Raw genomic sequence first — 11,998 nt, forward strand, 5'->3', positions numbered from 1 at the left:
ATCATGTTGGATCAAATTGCACAAAATAGGTTTGCCAAGTCAAGCGAGAGGACGGCTAGTGGAGCCAAGAAAGTTCCTGGAGTGTTGGAGTTAGATGCAATTACGGCTCTTCAAGCTCAAGTGACCCACATTGCTCAACAAAATCAACTCCTTCTACAACACATCAAAGCAAATCCACCACAACAAGTCCAAGCCGTTGAGTCTCCATGTTGTGAAATTTGCGGTGGAAATCACTACACACTCCAATGCCAACAAGATGTGGAATCGTTCAACTACGTCAACAATGCGTCTCGCCAATTCCAAAATCAAGGGTGGAGATCACAAGGACAATATGGAGGAAATCAACAAGACCAAGGGTATCAAAGACCTCAAGGTCAATTCCAACATCAAGCCTCTCCTCAACAAAGCTATCAAGGCAACAATCCACCAGCTCAAAAATCAAACACGGATGAGATATTGGCCCAATTCATGACCGCTACCCAAGCCTCGCTGCGGAACTTGGAGAATCAATTCTCTCAATTTGCTTTGAATCAAGAGAACCGTCCGCAAGGAGCATTGCCATCAAACACGGAGGACCCAAGAAAAAGGCAAAACGAGCAAGTACAAGCAGTGAGCCTACATAACAGACGACAATTGGAAGAAGCCCCTAGAAAGGAGACAAATAATGGAAAAACAAAGGCGACCGAGGCGGCGGAAGAGGACACAAACGTTCAAGGCGAAACTTCAAGGGCAAAGGTTACACCGGCTCCTCCCATTCCATACCCACAAAGGTTCCAACCACCGAAGTTAAATGCCGAATACCAAAGCTTTGTTGACAAGATGAAGGAAATCCGTATCAATATCCCTCTCATCGAAGCACTCCAACAAATGCCAAAGTGGGTAAAGTTTGTCAAAGAACTCGTAACCAAGGGACGGAAATTGCAAGGAAACGAAATGATTCAACTCACCGAACAGTGTAGTGCAATCCTTACGAGACCTCTCCCTCAAAAACTCGGCGACCCAGGTAAGTTTACTATCCCTTGTACAATAGGAGATACATTTTTTCGATCACTCATTGATTTAGGGGCTAGTATCAACCTTATGCCTTTTTCTACATATAAGAGTCTTGGGTTAGGTGAGATTGAACCAACGGCTATAACACTCCAATTAGCCGATAGGTCTCTAGTCTACCCAAAGGGGGTTTTAGAAGATGTCTTAGTGAAGGTTGACGAATTTATTCTTCCTGCTGATTTTGTGATTCTTGATATGGATGAAGATAGAGAAATCCCAATTATTTTGGGAAGGCCGTTTTTAGCTACTTCACGTACTATTATTGATTGTGCTAGTGGGGATCTCACCATGACGGTGCATGATCAAACTATTAAATTTAACGTTTTTAATGCAATTAAGCGTCCGCACTATTCTAATGAGTGTTTTTCTATTGATTTAGTGGAGTCTTGTTCTTTTGAAAATTTTGATTCGTTACTCTTGGATTCTTTGGAGGCATCTTTGGTTGTAGGTAACTATTGTGGAGATGAAAGAGTGGAGGAGCAAATTTGTTGGTTAGATTCCGGCGACTTTCTCGCTCGGCAAAAGTTTGAAAGTTTGGATTTGGCCACCCTTACCACCCCCAAGGTATTCAAAACGTCATTGGAGGAACCGCCACAGCTTGAGATGAAAGAATTACCCGCACACCTCAAATATGCCTACCTCGGTAAGAATGATACTTTGCCGGTAATTATCTCACAATCTCTATCTACTTTGCAGGAACAAAGGCTATTGGAAGTACTGCGAGAACACAAGTTGGCGCTTGGATGGAAAATTGCGGATATCAAGGGAATTAGTCCTTCATTGTGTATGCACAAAATCATCTTGGATGATCAACAACATCCGTCAGTAGAGCAGCAAAGGCGTCTCAACCCCATCATGAAAGAGGTAGTCAAGAAGGAAATTCTCAAGTGGCTTGACGCAGGTATTATTTATCCGATTTCTTATAGTGCATGGGTAAGCCCCGTTCAATGTGTTCCTAAGAAAGGAGGTATGACAGTTATCCGTAATGCAAATAATGAATTAATTCCATATAGAACAACAACGGGTTGGCGAATTTGCATGGATTATAGGAAATTAAATAAAGCCACTAAAAAGGATCACTTTCCTTTACCTTTTATTGATCAAATGCTTGATAGATTGGCAGGTAAAGAATTTTATTGTTTTTTAGATGGATATTCGGGATATAATCAAATAGACATTGCCCCGGATGATCAACACAAAACCACATTTACATGTCCTTATGGTACTTTTGCATTTAGACGCATGCCTTTTGGTTTATGTAATGCACCTGCTACTTTTCAGCGGTGCATGATGGCTATTTTCACCGATATGGTAGAGAACGGTTTAGAAGTATTTATGGATGACTTATCTATTTTCGGTGATACTTTTGACACTTGTCTTTGCATGTTGGCTAAGGTTTTGCGCAGGTGTGAATAAACCAACTTGGTGCTAAATTGGGAGAAGTGCCACTTCATGGTGCATGAAGGAATTGTGCTTGGGCATAAAATCTCGCGAGAAGGCTTGGAAGTGGACAAAGCAAAGATTTCCACAATTGAAAATCTTCCGCCACCTATTTCGGTCAAAGGAATTAGGAGTTTTCTTGGACATGCGGGCTTTTATTGGCGTTTTATCAAAGGTTTTTCAAAGGTTGCCAAGCCCCTTTGTAACCTACTCGAGAAGGAGAAAAAATTCAATTTTGATGGTTAGTATCCGCTCCTATTATTTGTGTACCGAATTGGGATGAACCGTTTGAGCTTATGTGCGATGCTAGTGATTTTGCGGTTGGCGCCGTTTTAGGTCAAAGGAAGGAGAAAATTTTTCGATCAATTTATTATGCTAGTAAAACTCTAAATGATGCACAATTAAATTACACCACTACGGAAAAAGAGTTATTAGCTGTTGTTTTTGCTTTTGAAAAATTTCGCTCTTACTTGTTAGGACCCAAAGTTGTGGTTTTTACTGATCACGCTGCCCTCAGATACTTGTTTACTAAAAAGGATGCAAAACCTAGACTCATTAGGTGGATTTTAATGTTGCAAGAATTTGACATTGAAATTCGTGATCGAAAGGGTAGTGAAAATCAAATAGCCGATCATCTATCTCGACTTGAGAAAGATGTAGACGAAAGCGATAGAATTTGCATTAATGAAAATTTTCCTGATGAACAGTTGCTTGCTTTTGATAATAAGGTACCTTGGTTTGCCGATTATGTAAATTATTTAGTTAGTCAAGTGCTTCCACCGAATCTTAATTATCATCAAAAGAGGAAATTTTTGCATGATGTTAAATTTTATTTTTGGGAAAAGCCTTTTCTTTTTAGACAATGCAGTGATTTGTTGGTGCGAAGATGTGTCCCGGAACATGAGCAGCAAGACATACTCTTTCATTGCCATGGTTCGGATTATGGAGGACAGCGAAAGAACAGCACGTAAGGTTCTTCAATCAGGTTTTTTTTGGCCCACTCTTTTTACAGATTCGTATAAATTTGCTATTACTTGTGATCGGTGCCAACGCACGGGCAATATTTCGGCTCGCCATGAACTCCCATTGAACACGATGATCGAAGTCGAGCCTTTTGATGTTTGGGGTATTGACTTTATGGGACCGTTTGTCCCTTCATTCAATCACCAATACATCTTAGTGGCCGTCGATTACGTTACTAAGTGGGTAGAGGCAATAGCCACCCCTACTAATGATGCATCTGTAGTGTGTGCTTTCTTGAAGAAACAGATTTTCACTAGGTTTGGAGCACCACGTGCAATTATTAGTGATGGAGGATCGGATTTCGTCAATAAGCAATTTGACAACTTGATGGGCATGTATGGCGTAAAGCACAAGGTTGCACTCGCGTATCATCCACAAACGAATGGGCAAGCCGAAGTTACGAACCGCGAAATCAAGAATATCTTGGAAAAAGTGGTAGGCCCAACAAGAAAGGATTGGTCGAAAAAACTCGATGATGCACTATGGGCATATCGCACAGCTTTTAAAACGCCATTGGGAATGACCCCTTACCGTGCGGTAAAGTATGCCACTTACCATTGGAATTGGAGCATTGTTCTTATTGGGCGCTAAAAAAGATGAATTTCGATTACAAAGAATGCAAGGAAAGAAGGTTATTGCAACTCAACGAGTTGGACGAGTTACGAGAGCAAGCGTACGAGAGCAATTGGTTATACAAAGACAAAGTCAAAAGGTGGCACGACAACAACATCTTGCACCGTCAATTTCAAAAAGGGCAAGAAGTTCTCTTGTTCAATTCACGGCTTCGGTTATTTCCGGGAAAGCTTAAATCAAGATGGTCGGGGCCGTTCATAGTCCAACAAGTCTTTCCACAAGGAGCTATAGAAATCAAGGACCGTGAATCGGAACGAGTTTTCAAAGTAAATGGGAATCGACTCAAACACTATTGGGGAGATGGTGGCGAACGCCAAGTGGCCTTGATCACCTTTGCTTGAAGAGCAAGAAGCAACGTCCGGCTGAAGACTTTAAACTTAGCGCTTCCCGGGAGGCAACCCGAGCTTTATTGTTTCTCGTAGTTTTCGTTAATTTTTCGTTTCGTTTTTATTGTCATAGGCATGCATTCTAATTCATTTATTTGAATTTTAATTTTCAGGGTCGAAAGCATGATCGGGGGGGGGGTCCAGACAGCCGGTCGTTCGAAAAAAAAAAAAAAAAAAAGGTTGAGACGGCCGTCCCACAAAAAGGGCTAAAACCGGGACGACCGTCTCCAAACCAGTACGGGATGGCAAATTTCGGACGGCCGTCCGAAAAACGGGCACAAAACCCGGACGGCCGTCTCCAAAACAGTGAGGGACCGGCAACTCTCGGACGGCCGTCCGAGAACAAAGCACAAACATGGGACGGCCGTCCCACAAGCAGTGGCGAGACAGTAAGCTCGGACGACCGTCCGACAAATAGAACAAAATATGGGACGGCCGTCCGACCCTATAATTGGGCGTTTTAAATTCTAAAAATCAGATTTTCTCCCCCATTATTTCCTAAGCCCTTCTCCTTCATTCTCAACCTCTCACACACAATTTTCGAATTTTTGAACTTCTCTTCCAAAAATTCTTCAATTTCACACACATAATTCACTCACGCACTCTCAAATTCTTAATTTGTGTTGGTATTGACAGGGAGGCTAGAGAATCGAACCAAATTCTTCAGAATCTACTCTTTCAAGGCACGTCCACAAGGTGTTCGACAATTTGCCTCAACCAAATTTGGGGGTCGATTCTCGTCCAATTCTTACCGCATCCATTCCAAAACTTCTCCCAAATATGTCGTCCAACAAACGAGGTCGCACAGATGAAGCTTCATCTTCCAAAGGCAAAGGCAAAGGCAAGAAAGGTGCCACCAAAACGACGATTCCTTTTCCCGAAAAAGAAGCCTTTAGTGTGGAAGGCGCCGCGGCTCTATTTACTAAACAAGGCATAAAGACCGTCATCACGGAACGGGCCTTGACAATCACGTTGCCGCACTTCACCAATCTTAACCAAGAAATCATAAGACAAGGATGGCAAAGGCTGTGTGAACCGGAGCCAATTTACAACATATCGATCGTACGAGAGTTTTATGCGAACACGTTGGTACTCAAGCATCCACGAGAATTCACAAGTGTGGTACGAAAAATTTATGTTAGTTGGGAGACGGATGATATAAATCAATATTACGGGCTCCCGTATTGGGGTCAAAATTGGCGAGAGATGAGCAACGAAGTCACCAAAGAGCAAATTGGGGAAGTGTTGAGTGATGGACATCCAAGATGGATCGAATACCCGGACAATGGGACGTATGAGCTCAATTGGAAAAGCATCAATTATGAAGGCAAGGCATGGTTGACGTTTATTTGCGCCAACATAATCCCGACTACCTCGTTTAGTCGGATCAACCACGAACGGTGTGCGCTCGCTTATTACATTATCACAGGGAAGCCGATCGACATCGGGTCAATTATGTACGATCAACTTTGGCTTTCCATGCGCGACAATACAAAGGGCATCTTCTTCCCTAGCCTTGTCACGGGGTTTTGCAAAAGAAAGAGGGTGCCCAAATTACCAAACGTTATCGAGCTCAACATCCGGAAGCCGATTGCCGATTTTGCGGCCTCGCTATTCAAAGAAGCCACCTATGACGAGCCGCAAGCCGCTCTTCAAGCCCGAGACGAGCCCGAAGCCTCAAGCTCCCGTGCCGATCGACGATTCCGAAAGAAGATGGAGCGAGAGATGATAATTACGAGGAACCGATTGACTACCGTCGAGCATAAAGTCAATACGGTGGAGGCACTTCAACGGTGGTAGAGCAAAATGCTACAAGCTATTGTCCAACACATGGGATGCGGGACGCCCGATTGCATCGAACCGGCACCTTTACCGGCACCCATTCTTGAGCCCGTACCCGAGCTTTCCGATGAGGATGAGCGTGAGAGAGCGAGGGAGGAGCACCCCGATCACATCGACTCCGACTAAATCAGGTGTTTTCTATCCTTAAACTTTGTGCTAAATTCGTTGAGGGCAACGAAAATTTTAAGTTTGGGGGTGAAAAACATGTTATTTTTGTGCTTATTTGTTTTAGTTTGCATGCATTAGGTTTTATTCGTTTTTATTGTTTTTCCGGAACATAAAAAAAAAAAAAAATTGCTTGAGTCGAATGCATCGATGATTTATGATGATGAGAGATGATCAATGTTTGATGATGAGATTGTTTGTTTTGTGTGATAAGGATTAGATGTTTGTTTAGCTTTCGATTCAACGGAACTTAGAAACGAATTATTGCTAGGAATCACACTTTGCATTGCTTTGGTTGAATGTTTTGTATTTTAAATTTGGAATTAATTTGTGCTAGATCATGCTATGTTCGGTTTTAGAACTCACCTTAGGAAATTTATGATACGAAGTATTGAGTAGTGAGTGATTTGGGATATGATTTGGGCCTTCTTTGAACCGTTTGAGCCTTTCAAGCCGACCTTTTTATCGAAATTATCCTTAGAACCTTGATTTGAGCCTCGGAGAAAAGGTGTTCTTTCTTTTAGTCAATGTATAAGGTAGAATAGGTGGAGATTCTGGAAAAATTACCCCTTGGAGTTCGGTCGAAAATTGTTATAAGGTCCTTCTTCTTCTTCTTCTTCGAAAAAAAAAAGAAAAGAAAAAAAAAGAAAAAAAAAAAAGAGAAGACAAATATCTATGCTTCTATATATATATATATAAAAAAAAAAAAAAAAAAAAGAGAGAAAAAGAGAAGATGAAGAGACTAGAAGGGAGAAATAAGGACTAGTTGTTGAATTATTTTTGAAAACTCGACCCATTGCCTCAAAAGCAAAAGTGGAGACTTTTGAACTTTTGAGAATCGAGTTTATTAAAGTCCGTAGAGGTGAATTCATTGTTTCAAACGCTTATTGTTCAAATTTTGGCGTAATCACCTAAATTCAAGAAGAATAGCCACATATACCCATATTTCCTACCTCGAACCAAAGAGCCTAACAATTGAAAGCCACAAAGCCCCAATGATCCCAATAGCTTAATGTTCGATATTAGTAGAGTAGAATAATTTGGTAAGTATTTGGAGTCAAGCATATGCATGTAAGTATAAATTCTTTCTATCTTTAATTTGCAAATATTGGATGCTTGAAGCAATTGTATGAATTGTGGTTTTTGGTAATGGTGAGTGACTAAGTGTTGTTGAATTTTGAGCTTGCGAATGCCTAAGAATTGTCATTATAATTACAAGTTCTAAAAACGTGAAGTTGATCATTGATCTATGTAATGAGATGTAGTGGTTGAGTTATTTGCTTATTGGTAGATTTTGCTTGAGGACAAGCAAAAGTTCAAGTTTGGGGGTGTGTTAAGTGTATATTTTTACACTTTATCGTACTTTTTTATTTGAGATTTTGGTGTGTTTTAATGATAATTGGTGCTTAAAAAGTTGATTTATTGTATTTTAGGTACAAATTGAAGAATTGGAAAAGTATGGGGTCAAAACTGCAATTTTGGAGGAAATATGGGCCAAAAGTGAAAAAACCAAAATATGGAGAATTAAAGCTCGGACGGCCGTCCGAGTTTTAGTTCAAATTATGGGAGGGCCGTCCGAGACCCCGAGACAGCTCAGTAAAGGGATTTTAATTGCACAAGGAAACTAACTGCCTTCTCCCCCAAGTTCTTCACCCTATGTAAGACCAAGCCAAACACACAATTGGGGATCTTTTTTGGACGCAATTTCAAAAGCAACAAAGCAATAACGAAGACGAAGAATTCGAAGACTCCAAGCATAGATTCATCGTTTATGACTTATTTTATTTGTGTTTTTCCTTTAATCATGAGTAGCTAATTTTCTTATTTCTAGGATTTTATTTGGAACCCTATGTGGGATTTATGAACCTTTTTCTATGATTTTATGCAAGTTTTAATTCCAGATTATTTCTTCTACTTGTTTTATTAAGTTCAAGAAACTGGCCACTTTATGCGCTTTTATGTTATTGTTAATCGCATGAATCGGAAGATCGGGTTAATAATTAGAACTGTGGTAGAAGAGCCTTTGTGGTATTAACATAGGAATATAGTTAATCTCTTAGGTAGCCATTATTGAGATTTGTGCTTAATGTTGTGTTCAAGAATTAATTGCATAGGAATATAGTAATTGAATCTAGGGTATTAGAATCGTAATACACGCGGAAGCGGGTTACGATTATTTTAGCATCTCAGGTTAATAATCCGGGTTAATTGCTTGCATAATTGAAGCAATTGGGGGAAATAATAATCACATAGGGGCACCGATTTGATCGGGGATTAGGTAGAACGAGTTTTACTCTAATCGGGACTCTTGGGAGGAGTTTGTATAAGAACAATGTGTTGTTCGAATCACAAAGAGTTGTGAGCCCACGACTAGCATACACCTAAACCATTGAGGGTCACACTTCTCGTGTAACATGGATCCTTGATAACAATGAGCATAGGTTAATATGTTAATCTTTGCAAAGTTGGAGGTCAATATGATTGAGTCCAAGATTCGTAATTGTGGATTACGAGTCGGAATAAACGTAGAGAAAGAGACATGCGGAAATTAGTGAACTTTCTAAATTGAGAAGTTTCCCAATTTAGCAGGTCCACTGAAGTGGAAGTTTCCAATTATGGAAATTGGAAATTTCGAAGAGGCACTCGTATCGACGAGGACTTCGAGCTCGTCACAAATATAATTTTGTTATAATTTTGTGGACGATCGTTTATTAGAAACGAGGCCGACGAGCCCAACGAATCAAGATTGGCGTCTAGCAACTACGCATCATGATTGCCTAGATACAAATGAAGTGCCTGCAAGAACCTTATGATATAGTTAGCGTACAGTACGATCCCTTCGCAGCACATGTCCCGATTGAACTAGAGGCATTGGTTCACCGAGACCTCTTATAAAGTTCAATAACCGTGCGAACGTTCTAGGTATTATAAATCTGTTCGTGTGCGACTTAGGGAAACACATTTCCCTAATCACCCCACTATCAACTCTGGCCAGAGATTCCATGGATTATAAACCGTCAGAACACACAGGACATCCATGACTACTCAAGCGCTCGAATCCCCTACTACAATGCACAGACTTCACACTAGATTTCGGATTGCACGAACGTTGGCCCTTGGAGTGGTCCGCGGTGGGACTCAGGGACAGGTCACGATACAATTGATACGCGTAAAACCTACGTATAAATAACCGCAAGTGTACAGTATCGCGTTTTGTAGAATAGTGAATTCGAGATATCAATCCACAGGGAATTAAGTTCCTAAATTTACCAAGTACCATAATTATACTATCCTAAACTTTATCTAGACGATCGAAAGGGAGGGGGGGTGAAGCTAAAAAGAAAGAAACAATAATAAAAGCAACGGCCCGCCAGTAAAAGCGAGGAATTCCGACGTGTGATGGCTTCTAGGGTAAAATCCACCAATGTACTATCGATAAAGATCTACAAATCCGAATCTAATGTCAATTCTATATTCGCTAACCCAGACACTAAAATACCCTAACCCCCGTCTCCAGTGTAGTTAGAGTCTACCCACAGGTCCGACGTCTCCGTTCAGGATCTGATATTAAGAGAGCATTTAGGTCAAGTCCTTAAGGGCTACCCGAGGTGCATCACGTCTCCGTTTCCACAACCCGAGCTATGTTTTCCTAAAATCAAACGAGAAATCCTCTCTCGAGTTCATTCCCATTTAGAATCAATTCAACTGTTGGCCAAACAATCGAAAGCATTTAATATAGGAAAACATAAACATAATCAAAGAACGACAAATAGATCACAGATCTGGAAATCAAAATCAATATATACAAGGTTTCATTTCCCTAAAAGAAAATGTTCAGTTCATTACAAACATAGCATCAAAATGAAGAACACGAGAAATTATAAACTAAACGTAAAGAAAAGCTTATGAAAAACCCTCGTCGAAACCCTCGTCGAAGCTTCTCGCGAAGAACTGGCGAGAACCGAAGAGAAAACCGAAGAAGAAGTCGAGAGATAATCGAGAGGTCGAAAAATGAAAAGGAGACCTTCTATTTATAGTGAGATATCAAAGAAAAATATCTAGTCTCGATTTCTGTGCCCAGATCGCGATCTGGGATTCTTGGATCGCGATCTGGCAACCTCGAAAACTGCCCACCGCCTTCCCAGATCGCGATCCAGGAAGTGCGGATCGCGATCTGCCCCAACTTTTCGCTGCTACTGGAATTTGCCACCAGATCGCGATCCGGTGATGCTGGATCGCGATCTGGCCTCTGCATCAACTTCAAACACTGTTTTGACCCTTTTTCAGCCCGAATTCGACAATTGTGCATTTCACAAACGTTATAGCCCTTGAAGTTAGCTTTCTAAATCCACTTGAATCAGCTCAATCGGAGGTCGCACGAGAAAGTTATGCTTTAAATACCAAACACTGCCACAATCCGCGAGAATGCACTTTTGCACGTGTTTGGATTGGTTCTCGGCTTCGCTTCCAAAATCGTCTCGAATCGGAAAAAATAGCTTATCTTTACCTAAAATATAAATAAAACAAAAACAACATAATATATACAACTAAAGCCGAAAACTCGTACGAATGAAGACCAAAACACGAAGATTAGATAAGTAAAAGTTGTGCAAAACGAACACTTATCAACAATCGGTCCTCTAGTGAAGTCACGGTGATGTCTGGGTCTTAAGGACTAATGGTGTACAACTATATCTTAGAAACCTATTACTCGATGAATGAGAACCACTTATAGATTTCTAGGGCGAGGGAGTTCAGTGAACTCATCTAATATGAGCACCCACTCAAGTATGCCGATGTCACAACACCGATGACTGATGAGACGCAGTACACATAAACTAAGTGCTAGTCTCAAAAGGGAAAGGCCGGTATCCTCATTATTGGCGTAACCCATCGACTAGGAACAAGGTTTAACAGTTACATTACATTGCTGAGTTATCTCACGATTCTACTAGATCAACTCAGAGTAATAGAGTAACTCGTTAGGACTATATCTATGCTACTTGCATGGGATAACAGATATAGAATGCCAAATAAGATATTTTATTATTACGAACGAAAAACGATTGTTTTATTACAAGATAAAAGGAAAGACCACAGCCACAAGTTGGCTTGTTGGTCACCTACTCCAACCATCTCCCACTTGACCTAAAGCCAACTACTCATAAATCTAAGTCCCATCGACTCTCGATGTTTCTCGTGGACTGATCCTGACAATGGCTTGGTGAAGGGATCTGCAATATTGTCCTCCGAGGTGACTCTGTCTAGCTTGACTTCACCTCTTTCTATGATCTCTCGGATCACATGGTATTTTCTCAACACGTGCTTCGACTTCTGATGAGCTCTTGGTTCCTTAGCTTGCGCTACGGCTCCGTTGTTATCGCAGTACAGCCGTACTGGATCGCTAGCGTTCGGAAATACACCCAACTCTTGGATGAATTTCCTAATCCATGACCCTT

The 11,998-nt window shown here is 41.0% G+C and overlaps 2 protein-coding genes across 2 annotated transcripts; both read left to right on the forward strand.

Moving 5' to 3' along the window:
• Positions 1-468: 468 nt before the first annotated feature.
• On the forward strand, positions 469-4,104 carry LOC105964603 (uncharacterized). Its single transcript, XM_088814957.1, has 4 exons — positions 469-1,003; positions 1,151-1,951; positions 2,968-3,226; positions 3,336-4,104. Exons 1-4 carry the CDS (start codon positions 469-471, stop codon positions 4,102-4,104), a joined length of 2,364 nt encoding a protein of 787 aa, XP_088671083.1.
• Positions 4,105-4,109: 5 nt separating this feature from the next.
• On the forward strand, positions 4,110-4,487 carry LOC148772261 (uncharacterized). The gene has a single exon (XM_088814959.1). The coding sequence runs from the start codon at positions 4,110-4,112 to the stop codon at positions 4,485-4,487; it is 378 nt and encodes a 125-aa protein (XP_088671085.1).
• Positions 4,488-11,998: the final 7,511 nt, after the last annotated feature.

This window comes from Erythranthe guttata, chromosome 2 (assembly GCF_056151865.1).
Source record: "Erythranthe guttata isolate IM_541 chromosome 2, IM_541, whole genome shotgun sequence".
Lineage (NCBI taxonomy): Eukaryota > Viridiplantae > Streptophyta > Magnoliopsida > Lamiales > Phrymaceae > Erythranthe > Erythranthe guttata.

Bases quoted from the DNA above. Each gene is read 5' to 3' on its own strand.
- LOC148772261 (XM_088814959.1), top strand. From the start codon at position 4,110: ATGAATTTCGATTACAAAGAATGCAAGGAAAGAAGGTTATTGCAACTC.
- LOC105964603 (XM_088814957.1), top strand. From the start codon at position 469: ATGACCGCTACCCAAGCCTCGCTGCGGAACTTGGAGAATCAATTCTCT. The intron at 1,952-2,967 runs GTATTATTTATC...CTTACTTGTTAG, and splicing joins TCTCAAGTGGCTTGACGCAG to GACCCAAAGTTGTGGTTTTT. The intron at 3,227-3,335 runs GTTTGCCGATTA...TTTTGGGAAAAG, and splicing joins TTTGATAATAAGGTACCTTG to CCTTTTCTTTTTAGACAATG.